General features: G+C 56.4%; 1 protein-coding gene across 1 annotated transcript; it reads right to left on the reverse strand.

Moving 5' to 3' along the window:
• Window positions 1-6008: 6008 nt before the first annotated feature.
• On the reverse strand, window positions 6009-16021 carry TMEM98 (transmembrane protein 98). Its single transcript, XM_062216391.1, has 7 exons — window positions 15950-16021; window positions 13587-13765; window positions 12838-12969; window positions 11985-12018; window positions 10319-10434; window positions 7783-7842; window positions 6009-6755 (listed from the first exon to the last, which is right to left on the reverse strand). Exons 2-7 carry the CDS (start codon window positions 13715-13717, stop codon window positions 6548-6550), a joined length of 681 nt encoding a protein of 226 aa, XP_062072375.1. The 5' UTR covers window positions 13718-13765; window positions 15950-16021; the 3' UTR covers window positions 6009-6547.
• Between the last annotated feature and the right edge of the window lie 7838 nt (window positions 16022-23859).

Genomic DNA, 23859 nt, shown 5'->3' on the forward strand with positions numbered 1-23859 from the left:
AATCGCTTAAAACACTTTCAGAAACTGTTATATCTATTTAAGCAGTCATTTGCATACTGGCTGTCTTCTCTCACTAAACAACATGAAAACAACAGGAAAATTACAATAAAAGCACCATGGCAGAGCCTTGTCATATGAAGCTGGGAGCCATCAGGAAGCCAGACGTGTGTGTGATTCTAGCTGCTGCTGTGCGTGAGCCTTGGTCACTTGCACTCTTTGACCATGGGCAGCTGGAATATGGGATAACTACTCTGCACCCAGAAACTCGAGATGCACACCCAGAATTATGAGACTCTTGCTTGTGGGACATTTCCGTGCTATTTATGTATTGTTTTGTCTTCTATCAGTCATGCAGCCCTTGTTCCTTCTCAATGTTCAAAAGCTCCTATGGCCGGTGCCACGGCTCACTAGGCTAATCCTCTGCCTGCGGTGCCGGTACTCCAGGTTCTAGTCCCAGTTGGGGCACCAGTTCTGTCCCGGTTGCTCCTCTTCCAGTCCAGCTCTCTGCTGTGGCCCAGGAGGGCAGCGGAGGATGGCCCAAGTGCTTGGGCCCTGCACCCGCGTGGGAGAGCAAGAGGAAGCACCTGGCTCCTGGCTTCGGATCGGTGCAGTGCGCCGGCCATAGCGGCCATTTGGGGGTGAACCAATGGAAGGAAGACCTTTCTCTCTGTTTCTCTCTCACTGTCTAACTCGGCCTATCAAAAAAAAAAAAAAAAAGCCCCTGTGTGCCTCCCCTTCCATCTTCCTTGGAACAGAGTTACCTGAATCTATGTCTTTCAAACTACAAAACTGTCTTTTCCTTTCACAGTTTCTGAGTTTGCACTGATCAGCAGCTACAATCCCATGAGGACAGAGGCTGTGTGGCTTTTCTCTGCCTGGTGACCCCAGCACTCAGAAAATCCCACCCTGGGACACGCAGCTTTCCCCGTGGGCTGCTGTCACCAGCCCTGCCTGCATGATGCCCCCTGGCTACCCCTGCAAGACTCCCCCTCCCTTTCCTCATCTCCCTTGTCCATCTCTTTGATCCCTACCTGTTCCCACCTCTAACCTTGAGCTGGCTCTGAGGTGGATGAAAGAAGGCTTGGTTTCTTCTATGTTTTTTTCTTCCTGCCATTGCACCTAAGTTGCAGATATTATTATTAATCATCCCTGCACGGCACTCTGCTGCTTCAACCATTTCAGTGATATTTATTTGATCCCTGGATGAGAAAGGACTTTCTAAGCAAAAAACCAATGGAAGAAATCACCAAGGGAAAGAAAATCAATACTTTTGACTACACCAAATCTAAAACTTCTCGATGTTAGAAACCACTCTAAACAAAGCTAAATGGTAATGACAAGACCAGGAAAAATATATGCAATAAATATAACCTAAGGGTTGTTACCTTTATTGTAAAAAGAGTTCATATGAATTGATAAAAGAAAGACTGAAGTCCCAGTAGAAAAACAGAAGAGGGCAAACATACACATGAAATCAACACATGGAGAGTGTTCGGCTGCACCAGCGGCCGATGCCAAACCGGTGCTCGCCCATCAAATCAGAATAGCGCTAAAGGCTGGCCGGGGGCAGAGGTCATCTGCTAGCTCCTTGAGACAAAATAAGCCAAGCCTTTTTTAAAATTTTCAGTAACTCCCTTCCACCTAGAGGGCAAGTTCAGACCCCAGGAAGGCCATGAGACTGTCCATCTGCCATAATACCCCGCCTCCCGTCTGGCGCCAGCGACGCTGGACCAGCTGTGCTGTCCCAGGCACAGTACGGAAGGTCGTGTCCACTGTGACAGTCATGTGTTAGGGATTTGGTCCCCAGGGTGGAGCCACTGGGAGTTGGTGGAGGTCCTTGGGTCGCTGGGGTCGTGCCCTTGGAAGAGGCGTTCTCACCAGAGATGGCTGTTAGCAAAGTGCGAGTTGGGCCCAACACCCCTTTCTGCCTCCCGATGGCTATATGGTCAGCCCTCCCTCTGCACACTCTCTGCCAGCCCTGCCTGATGGGCCACCCAGCCTTGGCCTTGAATCTCCAAGAGCATAAGCAAAATTAGCCTCTTCTCTTCATGAAGTTGCTTGCCTTGGCTATTTTGTTGTAGCCATGAAAAACTCAACATCACGTCTGCATACCCTATATGCGCGTGTCCTCTCGCACCTGTGCCTTGCAGAACTCACCCAGCCTCCTTCCCCTGACCCAGCTCCTCCCTGACAACCCTCTAGCACTGTGGCCTCCCTCAGGGCACTCTCACGGCCCTGCTCTGAGCTCTCCTGATACGCACAGGCCCTCACCACACAGTCTTGAAGATGACTCTTACTGGGTTTCCTTCCGCCCCAGACTATATGTGCCTTGAGAGAGGTGCTGAATCCTCACTCAGCTCTGTATGCCTGGGCCTGACCCAGTCGAGCGGCTCAGCAGATGACCCTTGAGCTAAGCCACCATCTCACACGTTCACCATTCCACCGGGCACTGTGAGCTAAGCCACGTCTCATATGTTCATTGTTCCACCGGGCACCATCAATTTTCACCACTACTCTTGCGACTTTTACGCAAAAGAGATAAAATGAACTCATTTTAGATGGAAAGAAAACCCTCTGGCCATGTGCTGGCCCTCATCTTGTGTGCCCATGTTCTCTCACCTCGTGGGTCATAGCCGGTTAGCTGGCCACAGAAAGAATGCATGGGTCACGACCCCTGCTTGTTCTATGGAAAGCACTAGAAGAGAGCGGAGCGGCCCCTGGTCTGCTCTTGCCCCTGTGGTGGGGTCGCCCCAGCCCCTGCTGTGGGCTGGCAGGAGCAGGGGTATCCACACAGGTTTGTAGCGCTGACAACACTCCTGCTTGGACCCTCACTAAAGTGGAGGCCCTGGCAAGGACTTTGGGCTCCTCACCTGCAAAATGGGGACAATAAAAATACAGGCAGGATGAAACAGGAGGACCCCCTTGCTTCTTAAAAATTCTCAAAACCGCAGGTCTGGTTCAAACACTGAGAACCTCCTAGAGGCAGACACAGCAGCCACTGCTGCCCCGGGCCCCCTCCTGACACTGGCGTCCCCACCCCCACCCCGGCGCTGCTGGCCCTGCTCAGCCGGGAGCCTCTCAGCAGCACCAGGCTCGCCTACGGGGCCTGGGGCCGGAGTCACGGGGAAGGAAGTAAAAAGCTCTTGGAGTTGGAGATCTGACCAAGCCACTCGTCTCCGTGGAGCTTCGCCAGGGTCCGCTTTGCGCTCAGGATAAAACTCCAGCTTCCTACCCCGTGATCAGCCTCTCTGCCAAGCTGTCCAAGCTCGCCTCTTCTGTCCTAGACTTCCAATCCCCTGCATTTCCCAAACCAGCCGCCCCCTCCTGGCCCCAAGCTCTCCGATTTTCCCGTGTGCCCAGGCGCCAGCTCCTCCCCTCTCCCCATCTGCCCACCCACCTCTGGCCCCCAGGGCCCCTCTGCCACAGCCCTGGCCCTGGCCCTGCTTCAACTCTGCCACAGCGCCTGATGCTCCACACCCCCAGTCCCTCCCCCCACCAAGAAGGAACGGGAGGAAAAGGATGGAGCTTATTCATCTGATGCCTTCCTCAAATTCCCAAGTTCCCAGAGCAACTCGGGGCCTTTGACTTTTTAAGTCATTTTTCAGGAGCAGGTGCCTGTGTGCACACGGAGCCTCTGAAGGAACATTCCAGAATGGGGCAGGTCACAGCGAGTATCAGGTAAACTGGATGCCAAAACCCAGGTTCCTCCTGGGAGTTTCACAAGCCGGACGAGGTTCTGGGCCCTTCTCTGAAGGAATGCGAGTTGCACAATCAACCCCTGCACACTGATAAGAGCCAAGCTTGGAATGTCTCGCTGCGGTGAGCATGCCTGGGGCAGGGCCGGGGCAAGGCTGGGCACTCTCTCCAGCAGGGATTCCAGATCTCTAGCCAAGCAGTTCCAGAGCCCACGGACACAGCCACGGCGGCCGGGGTGGCAGCAGCAGCGTCACCTGCATCAGGGCCTGGAGGCCTGGGGGGAGGGGCCAACGCTGGCTCATCTGCACCAGGAACATGACTGTGCACCTCACACACGTGTCAATGGCTTCACACGCCAATCCCCGACTTCAGATGAGAAAGCTAGGGACCAGGGAAGTTAAGTCAGTTCAAACTCACACAGTCACTGAGCCCAATTTTAAACCTAGTTCTGCCTAATTCTCTCTTCACACTGAACTCCTACCCCTGAGGAATTCCTTCATTTGAATTTGAGTCTGATGCACTGGCTCCAGCATAGGAGAGGCTGGGACTGTGGAAGGAAGGAGCCACCTCTGTGTATACAGACAGCGGTGAATGAGGGACCCGAGATGCACCTGTCCCCTGGGAAACCACACCTGGCACAAGTCAGCCTGGAGATGCCCCCTGCCCAGGGAGATAGCCCTGCCCAGGGAGATGGTCCTGCCCAGGGAGATGGACCCTGCCCAGGGAGATGGCCCCTGCCCAGGGAGGTGGCCCTGCCCAGGGAGATGGCCCCTGCCCAGGGAGGTGGCCCCTGCCCAGGGAGATGGCCCCTGCCCAGGGAGATGGCCCCGCCCAGGGAGATGGCCCCGCCCAGGGAGGTGGCCCCTGCCCAGGGAGATGGCCCCTGCCCAGGGAGATGGTCCTGCCCAGGGAGATGGACCCTGCCCATGGAGATGGCTCTGCCCTGGGAGGTGGCCCTGCCCAGGGAGGTGGCCCTGCTCAGGGAGGTGGCCCTGCCCAGGGAGATGGCCCCTGCCCAGGGAGATGGCCCTGCCCAGGGAGGTGGCCTCTGCCCAGGGAGATGGCCCCTGCCCAGGGAGGTGGCCCTGCCCAGGGAGATGGCCCTGCCCAGGGAGGTGGCCCTGCCCAGGGAGATGGCTCTGGCCCACTCATGAAGGGCCTGGAGGATGGCGCTGCCTCAGGGCCTGAAGGTAGCTGCTTCTGCCTCCACCACCAGCCAGGGACGCCAGCTCTGTCTGCAGCACCTCACCTGTCCAGCACTGGAGGTGAAAGGAAAGTGACGCGGCAGCAGGCACGGCCAAGGCCTGCTGCATCCTCTCCTGACAACCCAAAGGGCAGCACAGGACTTGCCAGGGCTCAGAGGCGCCAACAGCAGTGGGCATCACTTGGACAGGGGTGGGGCTGGAAACTCCCCCAACCTTTCCCCAGTGGTGGCATCTGGGAAGCCAATCCAGAGCTGTCTACACCTGGGACACCTGGGGCACAGGGCATGTGGGCAACTGTGGCAACCAGTCAGCCTTAGCGTGATTTGGTTACCAGTAAGGGAAAGTCGTGAAAGAGAGGAAAGAAGCGAAAACCAGGGCTGTGGGTGTCTGGACGTGGAGGGTGCGAGTGGAAGCCAGCGCGAGTAGAAGCTGGAGCGAGTGGGCGGGCGTTTCCCGCACAGCTTGCCAGTGAGACAGGAAGGCCCAGCGCTCAACACCGATCGGGGTGACGGCTGTGGCATCCGGTTAGGGGCCCCTGGAACCCTCCCGGAATCCAGACTCCGTGTCCCCACGTGAGGCCGCCTGTCTTCCAGGAGGGAACGAAAGGTGCCCCATAGACACAGAGCCCACGTTTGGGAAGGTGGGCTTCTACTTCCCTGGAATCAGGCTGAGGGATCTGCCAACGTGGCTTGGGGCAGAGAAAATGAACTGGGAACTGACACGCAGCTCCAAACGTGCACAACAGCACAGGACCCGGCCCAGGGCAGCCCCCACGCCAGGCCCCTCGCCCACGGGCAAGGCTGGCCCCGAGAACCCGGGGAGCAGCAGAGCCCTCGGGGCCCAGGGTGCAGCTGTGACTCAGCGTCCCACGGAGGGCCTGCAGTCGTGTCAGTGCCGGCTCGGCTCTCGATGCCTGCAAAACCACCAGGCGTCGGAAGGGAACCACACCCTGCGTGGACACTACCACTGACGCGGAGACCACGGCGTGGCCACACCTTCTGCCCAAACCTGAGGGCCCTGAACTCCCCCACCCTGAGACACACACAGGTCTCCCTCCTTCCCACCAGACAGTACACCTGCGGGTCTCACTCAATAACCACAGCCTGGTAGGAAAGGAAGTATAAATGTACTAACCACCTAGTGGCAGTGAGGTAAAACTGCAGGCATAAAGATACCAAGGAAGTGATCAGTGTGGCAGTGCTCAGCCTCAAAGGCACACCTGTATGTGGAGGGGGCCTCAGGGAGCAGGCGCCCACACACGTGAGTGAAGCCGGCAGCTGAGCTGGTGCACGGCTGGCCCAAAGTGGCGACTCCAACTTCAGTGATGGTCCTCTTGGGAAGACGCGGATCAGAAGTGCCGCACCTTCGGATTGTCCCAGAGACCCCAGAAGTCCCGATGTCAACACCAGCCTTCCTCTTAAAGGCACATAGTTCCCCTGACGACACTGGATGAGCTAAAAGACAGGCCGACAGCCCAGACAACTCCCAGCTGTGCCACTGGACCACCACCCCCTGGCCATGGCAACACAGGCAGCCGGCAACCGGCCCCCTGCCCAGCTTTGCTGCGCATGCACAATGGACCCCTGAGCCACAGAGAAAAACTAACTCTACAGGAGGGGGTGGGAGGCAGAGGCCGCCTGCAGACACTAAATGGCCGACTGCTCCTGCAGGAAGCCTTCGGGGCCTGCGAGAACTTTCTCTGGCTCGGAGGCCAGCGCTGCTTCGCGAAGGACCTCCAGGTGCTCCTCAGCAGCCGACAGCGACTGATCAATCCAATCCAGGCCTCCAGTGAGATGGCAGGCGTTCCTGGTCACCAGCACCAGGTGACTGACAGACAGCAGCAGGGCCGTGGTCCTGGAGAAAACGCACAGGGTCACATTCCCTAGGCAACGCGGGCAGACTGCAGACCAGGGCTCCCCAGTCGGAGCACCCTTGGGGGCTGAGGTGGGGAGAGCTGGGCTGCAAGGGACTGCCGGAAGCACCACCTGGGACTCTGCGATCCCCAGTAGAGCCACAGGTCTTGTGTCTCCTGGGCTGATTTCACATCATACTCCCACTGCAACCCTTGGACCACCTGCCCAGGAGCGACTCGCCACACAGCTGGGATGCGGGATTCAGGCTGAGCACATCCCTAACTGCTGCCCACCTTGCAGATGGCAAAAAACCAAGGCCCAGGGCTGCAACACCAAACAAACAAAACCACACTGAGCTGAAGATCGGATGCAGGAGGAGGTTTGCTCGGTGTGGGACGGCCATGTGTAGCTTTAACGTGGTGGGTGTGTGGGGTGCACGTGGGCATCAAGGACAGAGTGTGAGCCTGCAGGCAATGCCGGGCAGCAGGAGCAGCTAGGCAAATGGAGACCCACCAGGCACTCAGCCACCCTGACCTCTTGTAGGGCCAGTTCCACAAGGCCACGCTCAGTGTGCCAGGGGTCTGCAGAGAGTTCACAGGGAGCGAGTACTACGAAACAATTATGTCTGCATCCTAAAAACTTCCTACACCAAACAAACAGAGCTTTTAACCCCATGTTGCCACTGACTCTTCTTCAGAGGAGTGACTGAGAGAAGTGCTTCTGGAGAAGCCAAGCGTGGTGCACCTGTGCCCTCCGCTCTCACCGCAGCCCCACGGGCAGCACTCACTGCTAACGTGTCTGCTTCTGGGCCCAAAGGTCAGAGGGAAGGCCCAGGTAGGACTCAGCAGTCGGATGTGACCTCCTCCCCACAGCTCTCAGGAGGAGGATGGGCCTCTCTCCTGCAGCCTCGGCTCACGGCACCACTCACACCCACATGATGACGCCCAAGCACAGGGCAGCCTCAGGACCCCGGCTACACAGCCCAGTGGGCCAGGCTCAGAGCCTCCGCCACAGCCCGCCCCTCTCACCGTGCATCCAGGAGCTTGGGGTCCAGCGGGGGGTACATGGACTTCACCACATCGTCCACCCTGAGGGGAGACAAAAGGGACGGCGTGAAACTCTGCTTGTCTCCATGCTCCTGCCTTCCTGCACGCCCATTCTTCTTGCTGGGTGTTCCAGACCGGCTCTGGTGGCACGCACACACGCGCACACACACACACAAAGACTGGTGGTGCCTGCTGTGCTTCTGTGCACACACACATACACAAATGCACACACAGACTGGGTTACCTGCTGATTCTGGGTGTGCACAGACACACACACAGACACGCAGACATGTACACACATGCAGACTCTGGTGGTGCCTGCTCTGCTTCTGAGTGTGCACAAATACAGACACACACACACACACAGACACGCACACATATGCACAGATTCTGGTGGTGCCTGCTGCTTTTGGATATGTAGAAATAGACACACACAGACTCACACACAGAGATACACATACATGCATACACACACAGGCATGCACACACATATGCAGACTCTGGTGGTGCCTACTCTGCTTTTGCACATAGTCACACACATGCACACACATGCACAGATATGCACACAATTACTCACAGGCACACAGACATGCACAACCATGCATACACACATGCACACACACACAGACTCCCAGGGGGGCGTCAGGCTTGCTCTAGAGAGTATGCTGGTTGCTTCCTACTGGCGTTTCAGTCCCAGCGGTTTGAAAAGTGCGTGCAGAGTGATGCTCAAGATTACTACTGAGCTAAAAAGGCAAGGTGGCAAACACGACTCAAAGCTTCACTGAGCCGATCTGCACAGAAGTAAACATTTCACAAGCTAAGGACTGCAGAGGGAACAGGTCTGGAGGAGCACTGACCACTGCATGGTGACTAAGCCAGAGACTGCGCTAGAGTCACGGGGCCCCTCTCCCAGGTCACCTGTTTCACAGTGTTTTAGCCTCTGCAAGCATTTACTAGTTTGTGTGCAGGAAGAAAACAAGCTAAAACATGGCTGCAGGTGGTTCTACAGAGCACAGAAACATAACACCCAGAAGTGTAATGTGGGTTCAAACTAAATTTCTTTTACCACATCATGCAGTTCATGGTTAGTTTTTTTTTTAACAAGTTCAGGAAAGAACTATAATTCATTCTGATTTGTGTGGCACAAGGTGTTACTCATGGATCACTAGACAGTCAGGGAGAAAAAATAGAGTGCATTTATTCGCTTTCTAAAAGCACTGGAAAAAAAAGCCCTCGGACATTTATCGAGGGTGAGGAGCTGGGGACGGAAGGCAGCGGCAGCGCCTGTCTCGGCTGCCCCTTCCCGTAGTGCCCGGAGCAGATGCCGCTCTCCTTGAAATAATGTGCCATCAACACAGGGCACACAGTCAGAGCAGAGAAACCAGTGGGAGCGAGAAACGGCCAGGAGGAGAAAGCAGGCTGAGGGAAGACGACAAAGTAGGGACTTGACTGAATTACGGCACTGCACATTCCAGAAGCAGCCCAAGGTACCCCGTAGGAAGGCCAGGGAGCCCCGTCCTGTCTACCCTCAAAAATCTCAGTCTCACCCCCCTCCCGCCTTAAGATGCTGCCACTTGGCCTGAATAGCAAACACCTGTTGGGCCCCTGGGGTGGCCTGAGTGCCACACCGGTCACCTCCCGCAATCCCCCGAGCCCTCTGGACAGAGCTCAAGTGCATGGAGCTGCATGTTCCCTCAAGGATCTCACGCTTTCCTGCTCACAGGAAGCTGCTTGGTTTGAACCTCGCAGCAGACAGGGGCTGGATTATCATGCCTTACTGCAGGCCCCGGTGACAAGGACAGCTAGGGCCCTGGCACTCACAGGGACTGCCACCACTCCGCAAGACGAGCGGCGGAGTGGCCAGCCAAGAAAACACCCTGGGCTTGCACATCTGGGGACTCAGGCACAGCTGCGTGTGACCACCAGGTGGCAGCACAAACTTACTCCAGCCCTTTGCTCTAAAGAAGGGCCTTTTTCTTCCCCTTCCAAGGAGGGGGTGTAGTTGAGCGCAGACCTGCTGACTGCCTCCCTCCCACACGGGATTCTGCAGACAGCCTGGAATCCAGGAGGTCACCTCCCAGCCTGTCCCAGAGGCGGCTGGCTGGGCGGAGGATGGGGACGTGGGTGCCGGCTGCAGCAGCAAGAGGCGGGGCCCCAAACTAATCTCCAAGGCAGATGTGGGCCGGGGATGAGGGCACAGCCAGGAGGTCCCTGGAGAGAGGGGTGTGGACACCAGCGGGAAAGGCACTTGCTGGCTCGGCAGGGGGAGGAGGCTGCGGCGGGAAGGGAGGCAGCCCCCGCAGGAATGCGAGGGCAAGACAGGGCAGCCGGGGCCAAGGAGCAGCCAAACGCTGGGGTTGCCCCACGGCCTCTCAGACAGGGGGGTGCTCGCTGAGGGTGCGCTGGGGGGAGAGGGGTCCGGGCGGGGTCTCAGCCACCAAACCCTCCAGGTGGCACTGTGCCATCTGAGACATGAGTGACAGTTTCCTCCACCTGACACCGGGCACCTGAAGCTCACCTGGGGCTGATGCGCTTGGCCACCACGATGATGTCGCTGACGCTGGCCGATGTCTTCATCTTGGCCCCGGAGCCCATTGTCATGGCAACAAGTTTCTCTGTCAGAGTGTGGCAGATCTAAGGCAGGGAGGAGGAGAGAAGTGAGGAGGAGCCACCCAGGTGTCCCCAGGGCTCCTTCCACCCCCACAAAGACAAACGCGCCCGACCTGGATCCCACCACTCTGCCGGCCCCCAACCAAGGGCCGAGCTGAAGTGGGAAAAGGTCACAGAGAGGAGAGGAGGAGGAGGGAGGGAAGCCCTGGGGTCCGGGTGGGGGGGTGGTGTTGGCTCAGAGAAGCCCAAGCTGGAATAATCTGTCTAAGAAAAATCATGTGTTCTGGTTCCAGGCCTCACTTGGGGTGGGTGGGGGGCTGCTTTCTCTTCCCTGCCCGCACCTCCTGGGTTAGTGCTCCTGGGCTAAGCCTGCTGGGGTGCGCCCTCAGGGCCAGGGCCACACAAAGGGCCACTGTTCCCGGGAGCACACTCTCCAGCAGTGGCACTTGTGTCAACAACTTTCTAGGCGACACATTAGCGTGTTTGTTGAGACCAGGAGGAAAGGACCTGAGCAAAATAACTAGGACGCATGGCCTTTCACAACAACTACCCACACACAGCCGCTCCCGGAGCCTGCTTCCCTTCCACGCCTCCCCCACGTCAGAGCGCAGACAAGTGTGCTTGGGGCTGAAAAACAGAAAGCATGACAAAGCCCAAGAGCCCACCCAGGAGGTGACCAAGCTAATGTGTGATGAGGTCCCAAGAGGAGGGGCACAAGCCCCCTCCTCTGATCGGAGGTCTGCAATGGGCGCTTCCTCCAACCCAGCAGGACTCTCTCTGGTAGGGGAGGGCAGAGGGCAAACCCCAGCCCTACCTGGCTGGGGGAAGGGGAATTCCAGTCATTGGACCCTGATATCTTCACCCCTATCAGTGGCCAGATAGGGCGCCACAGAGCATTCAACAGGAAGCCTGTACTCTAAGACACAATTTCCTACCAGGTATTTCTCTATTGCCTGAGACAGAGACAGACAGGCGCAGAACACAGGAGACAAAGCTGTCTCATTGGAAATCTCGCATAATTACTACGGGAAGAGCTAAGTCTGTGCTTTCCCAGTGAGTTAACTGATGATATCCCAGCTGCTCAAATATTGGTGTGTTATTAATCTGTTAGCTAGGAGAGTATCAGGCAAGAATTAAAAAGTAAGCGCTGAGACTATCAAAATTACCCAAAATGCAAATGGGGTGCAGTTTTCCAAAGATTTCAGGTAACATTTTTAATCTGCCTTCATGAAGGACTCGCGGCCTGGGGTCCCATGAGGCTGTGAAGCGCAGTGACCGGAGAAGTCTGGGCATGACTCGCTCACTGTGCGGGCCTGAGTGCTCTGTGAAGCAGTGACATGCCCAGAGAGAGGCAGAACCTGGTCTCCCCTGGCAGCACTCGGCTTTCTCCAGGTGTGGCTGAGAGACCACCAAGGCTGCACTGTGCTACGGGCCTGCGAAGCTCCACTGAACCAGACCAGGCAGCGCGGTGGGGAGAGGCCCCTCCTGGGACCCCTCTCCCCTCTGCCTGCACCAGGTGCCCTCCACGTCTCGGTGCCCTCCTGTGCTCTCACCAGGAGACCAGAGGGTATTACCTTCAAGATGGCAATGCAGTGGGACATGAGACCCCTGAGGAGACAAGAAGAAGGCATCAGTGCTGGTCTAGGGACGCCCACCTCCCTCAAGCTGCCAGCTCTGAGCCCCACCTAGCATGAGTGGAGACACAGGTGGCTACCACGCAAGGGCAGTAAGGCCTTGGCGTTACAACACACACCCCAGGAGCAATGTGAGGGGCCCCTTCTCCTGCAGTGCCCAGCCCCCCCAAGCTGGCTCCACCACCTCCTCCCCCCATTACTAAGCCACATGCAGTCTCTGCCCCAGGAGGCCTTCTCTTGCACGCAGCCTGATGAAGACCCAGATCCAAAGGCACCGGCTTTGTGACCGGAAAACCTAGGCTGCCTCCTCCGTGTGCCTCCTGCACTGGGCACAGGCAACAGCTGCAGAACCTGTGGCATCACTCTCTGTCTCCCCACTCAGGTCTGTATCTGCAGAGCCTGGCTTAGTGCCCTACACGCGATGCCCCACAAGCACATGCCCAGAGAATGAATGACTGCACGACTTTATGAATGAATGAAGGAAGGGGCATACGCTTCTCAAAATGTAAAGGGTTCTGTTGCATGGAGACATCCCTGGGCCCCAAGTTCAAGTTCATGGGCATCCTAAGGGTAATCCAAGCACAGCAGGGTGCCTTTGTAACAATCTTTGCCACACATCCATGGACCTCAGTGTTCAGGTCTACAAATAGGAAGGGAGCAAGGACAAACACTGCCAACGCCCACGTGATGTCCAGGGGGACAGAAGTAGGTGACAGAGAGCCTGGATGGCCTCTGGCGCCCTGTGGTGCTGCCCTGATGGCTGAGAGGAGGCATGGGGTCCCCAAGGCCTTACGAGGCATCTTCAATCCAGTCTTCGTTCTCCAGAATGGCCTCGATGTGGGGGTTGGTGATGACAACATCATCCAGTTCTAACTCAGAGGGCTCAGACTGGGTCTCCATGGCGCCGATCAGGTCCACGATGGGCCTGGGAGGAAACATGCTGGTTAGTCGATGCATGACGGGTGACTGTGCCGGCCCCCTCCTCTCTCAGGCCCATGTATCCCCGCGCAGGGGGAAGGGGGTCTGTGAGTTACAGCAGAAATCACTTGTCTGGGATCCAGACCCAGCGGGGAGCAGGGCAGACAGCTCAACAGGGAGTCAAGGAGACAGACCCAGGGCACAGAAGCAAAAGAACAAGATTTTGTTTACAAAATACATCTCACATGAGATGGTCCCGTGCTGGAACCACAGGTCCACTGCTGAGACGTTTGGCGGGAGGGTGGGCATGCGACATGTGTTCCCAAGGGTCTGGTTGACCCCACTGCTACACAAGGGGCCAAGGACACAAGGCTGTCTTTATGCAAGGAGAACCTGCTCAGTGACTTTCTCATTGGCTCAGGAAGCAGAGAAAGAGCTAGCCCAGGATGTTGGGGGATTCATGGGGGCATGCGTAGACTCTGAGGTCTTTAATGGGAAGGATGCCTGGCAGGTGCCATTTCGGAGACAAGAGGCCGAGCTGCAAATGCCCAGCACCAAGCGCCTCCAGTTCCTTTCTCGTGCATGCAAGCCCAACCCTCCTGGCCACCAGCCTCGGCCACTCACTTGGAGTCATAGCGCTGCAGCAGGTCTCGGGGGCGGCAGTAGCGCTGCCTGCACACGACCACCAAGGCTGCGAAGGAGGCCAGGAAGATGGTGGCCAGCACGCCTATGGCTACAATCACCACGGTCTCCATGTTTCCCGGGGGCTCCGGACTCAGGACTGCTCACATCCTCCGCGTGGGCTACAGCGTGAGAGAACACAAGATCAGAGCAGTCTGGTGAAGAAGCCATGAGTGAGAGCCAGACACAGGGTCTCCCTGCTCCAACACACAGGACAGGGTGAGGGGACAGCGGGAGCTGGACTCCCCTGAGGCGGAGCTCGGAGGGCACACAGAGGATTGAGGCATGTTTGATACATGCCCCACCTCTGCCTTTCCTTTATAAAAAGAGCCTGCTCGCCAAGGGAGCCCAAGGGTGGCTTTTTAAACCCCGAGACAAAAGGTCACAGCCTAACTAGCACTCCTGCACATGGGCACACCCACGGAAGGAGGGCCAAGGTGGGACTGTGCCCGCGGAGCTTCTGCTGTGTGCTGCACACTGTGCTTGTGTGAACTCTCCCAGAGAGGCGGGGGCATCCCCATTCATAGTCCAGGACACCGGGGTTCAGGGAGGTCAAGGCGTCCGTCCAAGTTCGTGCAGTTAGGAAGAGAAAACCACCCAATTCAACTGACCCAGACACTGTGCTTCCTTTTCCTGTCCGGTAGGAAACTGGCCCACAGGGGTGGAAACAGAGCCGCACTGCACCCTTCAATGCCTACTGTCCGATTCCACGCCACAGGCTCCTTCATGCGGAGGAGCAAGGCCATGTTACGGGAGTACACATTCACGTTATTCCATGGCAGGATTTCTAATTATGGCCCTTTGGAGCCGGCACTGGGGTACAGCAGGCTGAGCCTCCACCCACAACAGCTCGATTCGAGTCCTGGCTGCTCCACATTCGATCCAGCAGCAGCAGATGGCCCAAGTCCTTGGGTCCTGCGTCAGCATGGGAGACCTGGATGGAGTTGGGGCTCCTGGCTTCATCCAGACCCAGCCCCGACCTTTGTGGCTATTTAGGGAATGCACCAGCAGATGGAAGATCTGTCATTCTGGCCTTCAATTAAATAAAATAAATCTCTTTTTCTTAAAGATTTATTTATTTATTTGCAAGTCGAGTTAGGGGGGGGGGGGTCCTTCCATCCGCTGGTTCATTCCCCAAATGGCCGCAATGGCCGGAGTTGCGTCAATCCGAAACCACCAGGAGCTTCCTCCAGGTCTCCCACGCAGGTGCAAGGGCCCAAGGACTTGGGCCATCTTCTACTGCTTTCCCAGGCCATAGCAGAGAGCTGGATCGGAAGTGGAGCAGCTGGAACTCGAACCGGTGCCCATATGAGATGCCGGCACTGCAGGCGGCAGCTTTACCCGCCATGGCACAGCGTCAGCCCCAAAATAAATCTTTAAAAAAAAAAATACGACCCTTCGAGCAAGTCTCATGCCTTCTCTGGGCTCATATTTCTGCAGCTGAAGAAAAGATGCCCTGACTCAGGGGTCGCTCTGACCCCCAGGGTGCTGCCGTGTCCTCTCTCAGCCCCTAATCCCAACGCTCCGGGTCACGGTTCCACATCGTCTACTCTGCACCCTGCACACCGCCAGATTCTGGAGACTGTTGGTAAGGCTCAGACCCCAAACCTCAGGAGCTGGTGGGAAAGGCAGACCAGCCGTTTTAACTCCACGCGCCTCGGGAGAAGTACCCAGAAAAAGACAATCATGTCTGCCGACGTGTTCGGCCTCAGGATGCACAGGAGCGTGCTAGGGCAACACTGGGAGGTGGCTGGCTCTGAGCGCCCAGGAGGTCTTTCCCAGGGGTCCCACAGGGCTGCTCCCCCTGTGCTCGGGCAGCACGGCGGGGCCGGGGGCCGCCTCCGCCCTCTCCGCGCCCGACGGCGGGAGGCGCCGAGCTCCGGGCGCCTCGGACTCTGCTGCAGGCGCTGCCCTCCCCCCCCTCCCGGCTCCCGCCTCTCTCCAGCCCCTCTCCTCTCCCCACGTCTCCCCCTCCTCCCTGCCCCTGGCTCCCAGGCCGCCCGCGCGGGTGCAGCCCCGCGCCCCGTCGCGCCGCGGCTTCTTTGTCTCTCTACGCTGCGTTCCCCGAGCGCTTCCAGAGTTTTCCTGTGTCTCTCTGTCCCGCTCTCCCCGTTCCCTTCTCCTTCCTCCTCCCTCGGCCTCCGACCCCAGGGACCCAACAGACCGAAGACCCCCCCCTCTGCCCCGCGCCGCACCGACTTTGCCCCCCACCCGGCGGGCCCTGCGAGCGCGCGGGGCAGCGGCCAGGCCTCCCCGCTCCCCGCCCGCGTCCAGCCCGGGCCAGCGGCCCCGCCAGGCTCACCCACCTCCGACGACGGCTCCAGGCGCACCCCGCGGCGGCCCGCGATGGCGAAGTCCGGCCCGCGGGCTGCCCAGCGAGCGGGGCATGCCGGGAAGGCGCCCAGCCCCACGCCCCCGCGCGCCCCCAGGAGGCGCAGCCAAATCCCCGCCGCCAGGCGCCGCCGTCCCCGCCAGGCCCCCTCTGGCGCCGGGGGTCGCGGCCGGGGGAGGCCGGGCCGGGGCAGGCAGGCGGAGCGAAGCGCGGGGATCCCTGCCCTGCACCCGAGGCGACCCTCACCTCACCATGGCGTGGCGGGGTGCTGGGAGCCCGGGCAGTTTCCGCGGTGCCGCTGGGCGCCGTGAGTCTGTCCTGCTACACACTGGGCGGGATCCCGGCTCTGCCTCTCACCAGCTGTGGCCCCTTCCCCACTTCTCCACGCCTGACAAGGGGGCTGCTACTTAGAACCACCCTCCAAGTGGTCTCAGGGCCCCAGGACACCAATAGCGCCTGGCCCAAGGCAAATAGAGACCCGGGAGCCTGGCTCAGACAGGGTGTGATCTGCAGGCACACCCCTCTCGATGCCCAGCCTCAGGGGAACGCAGGACCCTGGAGGGGAACTCCATCCCCCACCACCGGGGGACACATTGGTCGGGGGACACAGCTCCCACCCACCCCCCCAGTCAGCGCCCCGGGGTGATGTGCTCTCCAGGTGATGCAGGCGGCCCTTAGGAGGATATACAGCCCCCACTGGTCCTGGATGCTGTTGGAGCAGGGACTTCAGAGTCCAGGGTACCAGGAGGGGACACGGGCTCTGATGGCCCTACCCTTGGCCCTGGTGAGGAAGAGGCAGAGCCAGAGGGGGCCCAGTGGTCTCCGTCTGAGGTCAGTACCGGTGCCCAGAACCAAAGGACTCAGCTTGGTGCAGGATATGAAGACTGGTGACTGTGGAGGGTGCCTCCAGGGCGTTTGGTAGTGTGGATGGGGGATGGTAATAGGCTCCCCAGCAACTCACCTACCTGGGAAAACCTCACGCACCATAGAAAGCTCACCCTAATTGAGGGAATATTGCAGTTAACAAATGTGCTTCTTGGATTGTGGTCCATATTTTAATGGACAGCCTCTGGCTGTCTTGCCCGCTGCTCCCACACAAACATGCAGCAGCAGTCCCTGTCACCAAAGAGTTTGCTGCCCCAGGCAAAGCCCTCAGATTCCAGCCTGTGCGGAGCAGGCATCAATCCCTGCTTATGGGTTCTGCCCTCCAGCATTGCCTCCTCTCAGGACTTCTTGCCACCTATAGCCTTAACCAGCCTTTTCCCGTGACAGCACCTGCCAGACCACACGCTGCCTATGCAAGTGGGTTTTTTTCACTTGTGATTTTAGGAAATCCAGTTTGTTGCCAACATTTTAAAAACTCAAAGATTTTACTTACAATTCTTAATTTCCAACAACTCTAGAAAATTCAGAAGACCCCTGAAAATGCAGCTCACAGGGGTAGCAGGAGAGTGGCGGCTGCTGTCCTAGGATTGCCCTCCCTGCCTGCCTCTCTCCCCGCCTGGCCGCCAGGGCAGCTGAGTTCCCCACCATTGGCACTCAGGGAGGAGAAGGCTGGGGATGCTCACTCTCTCTCTGAAGCGGTTTGATGAAGAAGCTACGGGGCAGAACCGTGTAAGACCGGGAAAATGGACTTGGAGCCAGACAGCGGATGTTGCCATGGGCGGCTGGGGATTCAGGTGCCTCTGTTTTGGGGTGAGTCTCTGAAACAGACTACTTACATTTATCTTTTGTGGTGAGCCATTTGGTGGCTTTGAGGGAAGATGCTAAACCACGTGATCTGTTGTGGCTTCTTCCAGGTCTAGGAGTCCAGAGACATAAAAGAAACCTTTAATTTCAAAGGGTTCATGAGACAGGGGGAAAAGACAATATTTACCCCTAAACTCCCATACAGGAGCTGGCCGTATACATGCCCAGTGGGTAGCCTGCCATCCAGCTGCTAGGGGGACTGGGTGGGGCCAGCTGTCTCCCCTGGAGTACCCCTTCAAATCTCCCTGGATTGAGCTCAGACTTTCTGTGGTGTCCGTTCAGTGTTCATTCCTACAAGCCTCAGAAATGGATCAATTGTCACAGGTGGAAAGGACATTGTTGAAAGGACACGGGATGCCCACAGAATCAGCAAGAGACTACAGACCCAGGTTAGGGTACAGGCAGGCTCCAGGGGCTCAGCTGCCTCGAGACAATTCTGGAACTGCCTTCGACTTCCTTCAACCCAGATTCCAGTCCTGGGCAGGACTCCACGCTGGCTGCTTCCACTGTGGCAGCACAAAGGGGTTGCCCCAGTTAGATAAAAGGGATGCCTGCTGGACTGCCCCCCCAAATTCAGATACCCCTGCATATGTCCTCTCCTTGCCAAGTCTGAACATCAAACAATATAACAGGGATTCCCCTAGCCAGAACTAAACCCCGTGATCAGAGAAGCCAGCAGGTTGGAAATGGGGCTGACCATGTTGTGTGCAGTGGGGGAGGGAGCAAGCTCCTGTTCCATGCAGGAAAGAAGTGGACATTCGCTGAACACCTACTGTGTACCAGACAGTGATTGGACATCTGAACATCTTCCTGTGATTTTCTCACCAAGCCTGGGAAGCCCATATGATTATAATCTTGAGGGAGGCACCAGCTCTCAGGGTGAGGCCACTCACCCAGCCTCTCAGCTCTATGAGGTAAGTCAGTGGGTGGACCTCAGCACACCTGGGCACCCAAGTCCCCACAACCCATCTTAGTCTGTTGTCTGTTACTACTAATACCACAGACTGGGCGAGTTATAAAAAAGAAGAGAGGCTTACCAGGGCTCACAGTGCGGTCAGAGGCCGAGGGGCTGCATGTGGTGACAGCCTCCCAGCTGGCAGAGTCCCTGTGCAGCCCCCCACCCTGGACAGACCGCACCCCAGGTGCAGCAGACCTCCCTGGTCCCAGAAGGAAAAACTTCTCACATTGTCTGTGATCCACACTAAACCCTACTGAGCCAGGCAGGCATTTGGCCCAGCAGTTAAGCTGCCAGTGAGAATGCTTGCGTCCCCCACAGGAAGGCCTGTGTTCTGTCCCCAGCGCCACTCCTGACTCCAGCTTCCCAGGAAGTGGGCTCTGGAAGGCGGCAGTGATGGCTTCCTGCCTCCCACGTGTGACAGCTGCCCTGAGGTCCCAGTCCCCAGCTCTGGCAATGCTCTCCCATACACGTATCTCTGGGGAGTAAACCAGTGGATGGGAGTGGGCTCTCTCCGTCTCCAATTAATTAATTAAAAAGTAAACAAGTAACCCTTCCTGACCCACCTCTAGGCTGCCAGAGGGCAGCAGAGTGGCACCCTTCACCCCCACCAGGTAGGCAGCTAAGAGGAGGAAGCCCTCTGCCTCCCCTGTCTGCGTGTGTGATCTGAGACAGGTCACTCCAAGTGTGCCCATCTGTGGAATGGGGATAAGAGGAGAAGATATGGCCTACATGTGTTTCAAGGGTAAAATGAAATAACTCATTTCAAGTGGTCATCGCATAGAAGGTGGAATGGGAGGAGGGAGGTGCAAGGCACTCATGTGGTATAGACCCAGTTTCAGTCTGAAAGATGGGCTGTGGGGACTGCACAACAGTGTGAACATCTCAATGCTTGCGGTTGTGTACTTGGCAATGGTCTAAATGGGAAAGTACATTGTATCATAATTTTTGAACATGTTTATCACAAAGTGGCAGACAAAATGGGACCTCCTGGATGAAGCCCTAGCATTGTCACTTCCTCAGAGCTCAGAAGCTCCTCCTCCTCAGAGCTTTGCTGTGCCCTCCCTCTCTCCCTGAGCTCAGATGTCTACCCAAGAGTCACCTCTGTTGCTGTGGATTCGTTCTGAGAGGAGGAGCATGGTGGGGGCAAGAGGCGTGGAGTCACCACCCAGACCCCGGGAGTCTGCGAGCCTGCAGACTCGTTTATTTCAGTTGGTACAGCAGCTTATGTAGCTGAGGCAGCCAATCCAGTCAAGGAGCAGTTTATGCCCTAACCAATCACAGCCTGTTGCCAGGCAGACTCCATTGCCAGGTGGTTTACCAGGGGGTTTCCAAAGCCATTCCTGAGTAACTGATGCTGGCTTGCCAGTGGCCATCTTGGCATGGCCTTCTCATTCCAGCACACACTTCCACAGGAAGTTCACCATGATCACCCTCTCCGATGCAATGCCTCCCAGGGCAGGTGTTTAGCCTCACAATTAAGATAACCACGTTCTACAATGGAGGGCCTGGGGTTGGTTCCCAGCTCTGGCTCCTGACTGCAGCTTCCCACCAAAGCAGACTCTGGCAGGCAGCAGGTGATGGCTCAAGCAGTTGGGTTCCTGCCACTCATATGAGAGACCTGGGTTGAGTTCCTGGCTCCCATCTTTGGCCCCAGCTATGGTGACACTTGCAGAGTGAACCAGTGGATAGGAACTCTCTATCTCTACCCCTCATGTAGGTAAAAATCTAAAATTTCTTTCAAAAATAAAGTAGCTGCTCCCATCTCTCACACTCCCCTGACCTGATGTGGATTTTCTGATGGCCCTCACCCTTGTCTGTCACTGCATTATTTGTTGATTACATCTCCCCGTTCAGGCTCTAAGTTCCATGAAGGCATGGACTTCACCATCTTGTTCTCTGCTGACCCCCTGGATATAGAACAGAGCCTGGCACTTACACAAGCAGTGAAAATAAAGCTACAATGGGGATTGGAGTTCTGGACCAACACCCAGCACCAGGAGGTCCCCTGGGGTGTGGTCACTGCTGTGAGACATGGGGAATGCTCAGAGAGTAAGCTGTCTATGCTGGAAGGAGGAGGAAGATGAACCTGAATTAAAAGATGACAATTTTGGGGTCCAGTGCTGTGGCATAGTAGGCTAAGCCTCTGCCTGCAGCACCAACATCCCATATGGGTGCCAGTTCCTGTCCCAGCTGCTCTTCTTCTGATCCAGTTCTCTGCTGTGGCCTGGGAAAGCAATGGAAAATGGCTCAAGTGCTTGGGCCCCTGCACCCACATGCGAGACCTGGAAGAAGCTCCTGGCTCCTGGCTCCTGGCTCTTGGCTCTTGGCTCCTGGCTTTGGTTTGGCTCAGCTCCAGCTGTTGCAGCCATCTGGGGAGTGAACCAATGGATAGAAGACCTCTCTCTCTCTGTCTCTCCCTTTCTCTGTAGCTCTGTCTCTTGAAAAAATAAATAAATATTTTTAAAAAGTGACAATTTTAAATCCCTGATCGGACTCAGCTCATGTGTGTTTTAAGCGTTTGATGTCTTTTCTGGACGAGCAAATGGCTTGCTAGGAGAGATGCCAGCCAGGGAGGGGTTTGTGTATACACAGATGAGGCCTTCTCTGCACTGTGGGCATGGACAGAGACTGCAGCGAAAGCTGGGGAGCACTGAGAGATGCTGGGCCCCAGCTGCGGCCAGGGGACAGGACCAGGAAGCAGGGGGAAAGGAGACGCCTGAAGGAGGGTTGTGAGCTGCCAGGAAAGGCCTAAGCCAGGATCTCCACTGGGGATACAGGTCAAGTTTGTATTTCCTCCCAATGAAAGCAGTTGGACCAGGGGACACAGAAGCGTGGAACAGGGATGTCCCCTGGGGGATGCCAGGGCATGTGCACCTGGGCAACTGAAAACCCTTTGAGCAAAAACACTTGGAATCTTCAAAAGATTTTTCTGAACAAGCTCTAAAGACAGATTACTGCCTTGTTCATTTAATATTTTACCACTTTCCTCTCTAGAGTCTGTGGAAATTTTCTTTTGCTTTAAGTATTTAGGGAGTGATGGGTAGATGTGTGGGAAGGGAAATAGCATTCCATATTTTATTTGATGTGGACAAGGTTGGTTCAAAGACAGACATAATACTATAAGCACCATGGCTTGGTCTCTGGCTTTAACCTTGAACCATAAGCCTCTCCTTTGTACGCTTCAGCCTGGCCACATGGATGGTCATCTCTGCCATTTCTGAGACACTGTAGACACCTGGGATGTGCAAATGCATCACGTAGATCACAGGACAGCTGTTGCAATAATCTCTTACCATAGACACAATTCTCCCTGGCTTTACACAGGAGGAAACTAGGACTCCAAGAAGTTAAATACATCCCTATAGCTAGCCGGTGGTAAAGCCGGAATCTGAACCAGAATTGTCTGTCTGAAAAGCTGTGCCCTGGGCTCGTGTCACCCAGCACCCAGCTCTGTGCCTGGCCCACAATGTATGCCCCACATATTTAGTTTCAAATGACCTGAATAATGAATGTCCTTGCTGCCATTCCCTGTGTGCCTGTTCTGTTCCAGGCACTGCACTGGTAGCACCTGCTTAGCTGTCTCCATGGCTCAGAGAGGAAGCAATTGTCTCCACAGCACACAGGGGGTCTGTGGTTCTGGGACTCCTGGGAACTGATCCAGGATGCCACAGCTAGTAACTGGTGGAGTCTCCAAGTCCTGTTTGCTTTTCCTTCACTTACTTCCCTCTGTGCTCTCTCAGTCTTGGAAGGGACCTCAGTGGCCATTCACTTCTGATGCCCACCCCTCACCATCCATCCCCCCAGTGACTGGGACCCTTCCCCTCTAATGGAATTACATTATCATGAATTTTATTCTTTCTCCTTAGAGCAGATGCAATCTGCCATGGTGGAAATAGCTGTAATAATGCCCCAGACCAAAGCACTGTGTTGTGAAAGAACTTTTCATGTACATTGATTAACTTGACCTTCACCATGACCCTGTGCATTACCACCCCCATCTGACAGGTGTGGAGACAGATGTGGATGAGTGATTGCCCAACTGCAAGTTCAGTGCAGGTTTGCTCTGCTACACTAGGCTGCTGCAAAGTTCAAAGTCAAGATCAAGTCAGGGAGTGAGCATGAGATAAGAGATGGGGAGAAGATTAGAGGTTGGACTCAGTCTTCCTCCACTTCTGGACCATGTTGGAAGCCACCTCCCTCAGTGGCCCCAGCCCATGTTCCTTAACAACACATGCACTCATTTCACCCTCTTGTGTTTGGATGCAAACTCTGAGTGTCTAACCACTTATAGTGGAGAGTAATCAGCAGGTCCTGGTAGTTAGTCCGAATGGCAAAAATGTCATAGGTTATGACAAAGGGGGCAAGGTGTCCCATCGTGGTCCTCTTTGTATTTTCCATGGGTGGAACAGCCTCTAAGTAAGGAACACACAAGTCCTCGGGCCAGAAGTCCAGCCTAGGACCTATGATAAGTGACAGGACTTGGAGGAGAAACCTGGGATTGCTCCTAGACTAAGCCAGATCCCAGTGTTGGGTCAAGTAGAGCCAGAGACAGCATGTCCCTTTAGAACACTGATGGCAGTCAACTCTTAGGAGGTGGTAGATAAAGGAGAGTCCTCATTCAGCTCTGAGTCAGCCAGGAGGGTAACTCCCCAGTGTTAACTGTGGTCTAGAAAAAGCTTAAGTCAATAATGGGTATTTGAACCTGTTCAGGGCTTAAGATGCCCACAGCCATCCCAGGATGCAGGATCTGTACAGGACAGCAGGAACTCAGTGGAGAAGCCAGGTCCGGGCTCCAGAACTCCAGCCCCCAGGTGGCCTTCAGTGCCTCAGCAACCCACTTCTAGTTACCCCTGAGCATCAGCCACCCCCCCATCCCCGTGCATGGCCCAGGGCCAGTGGGACAGCATCCTGCAAGAGCCACCTGTGGTGAGAACCGGGAGGGCTTGAGTACCTCCCCAATGCCTTGGGATCCACTGTATCCCCAAACCAAGAAGGTGCACTTTGAGGAATGGTCACTGGGTGTCACCACTGCTCCTTAGGCCAGCGCCCTCATCGGCTGGCTAATGCTGAGGGATGCTGCAGGGACAAAGTTCCTTCCTGGAGACTCAGCTGATGGGCCTGACACCTTCTGCGCCTCCCTTGAGCTGCCTGACCATCCCACTCCCCTCCCCATTGAC

The sequence above is a fragment of the Lepus europaeus genome, chromosome 18, assembly GCF_033115175.1.
Source record: "Lepus europaeus isolate LE1 chromosome 18, mLepTim1.pri, whole genome shotgun sequence".
NCBI classification, from domain to species: Eukaryota; Metazoa; Chordata; class Mammalia; order Lagomorpha; family Leporidae; genus Lepus; species Lepus europaeus.

Excerpts from the sequence above, each read along its gene's own strand:
- TMEM98 (XM_062216391.1), bottom strand. The coding sequence starts at position 13,717 with ATGGAGACCGTGGTGATTGTAGCCATAGGCGTGCTGGCCACCATCTTC. Across the intron at positions 10,435-11,984 it reads ACTGCATTGCCATCTTGAAG|ATCTGCCACACTCTGACAGA; the intron begins GTAATACCCTCT and ends TCCCTGCCTTAG. Across the intron at positions 6,756-7,782 it reads CCCAAGCTCCTGGATGCACG|GACCACGGCCCTGCTGCTGT; the intron begins GTGAGAGGGGCG and ends CGTTTTCTCCAG.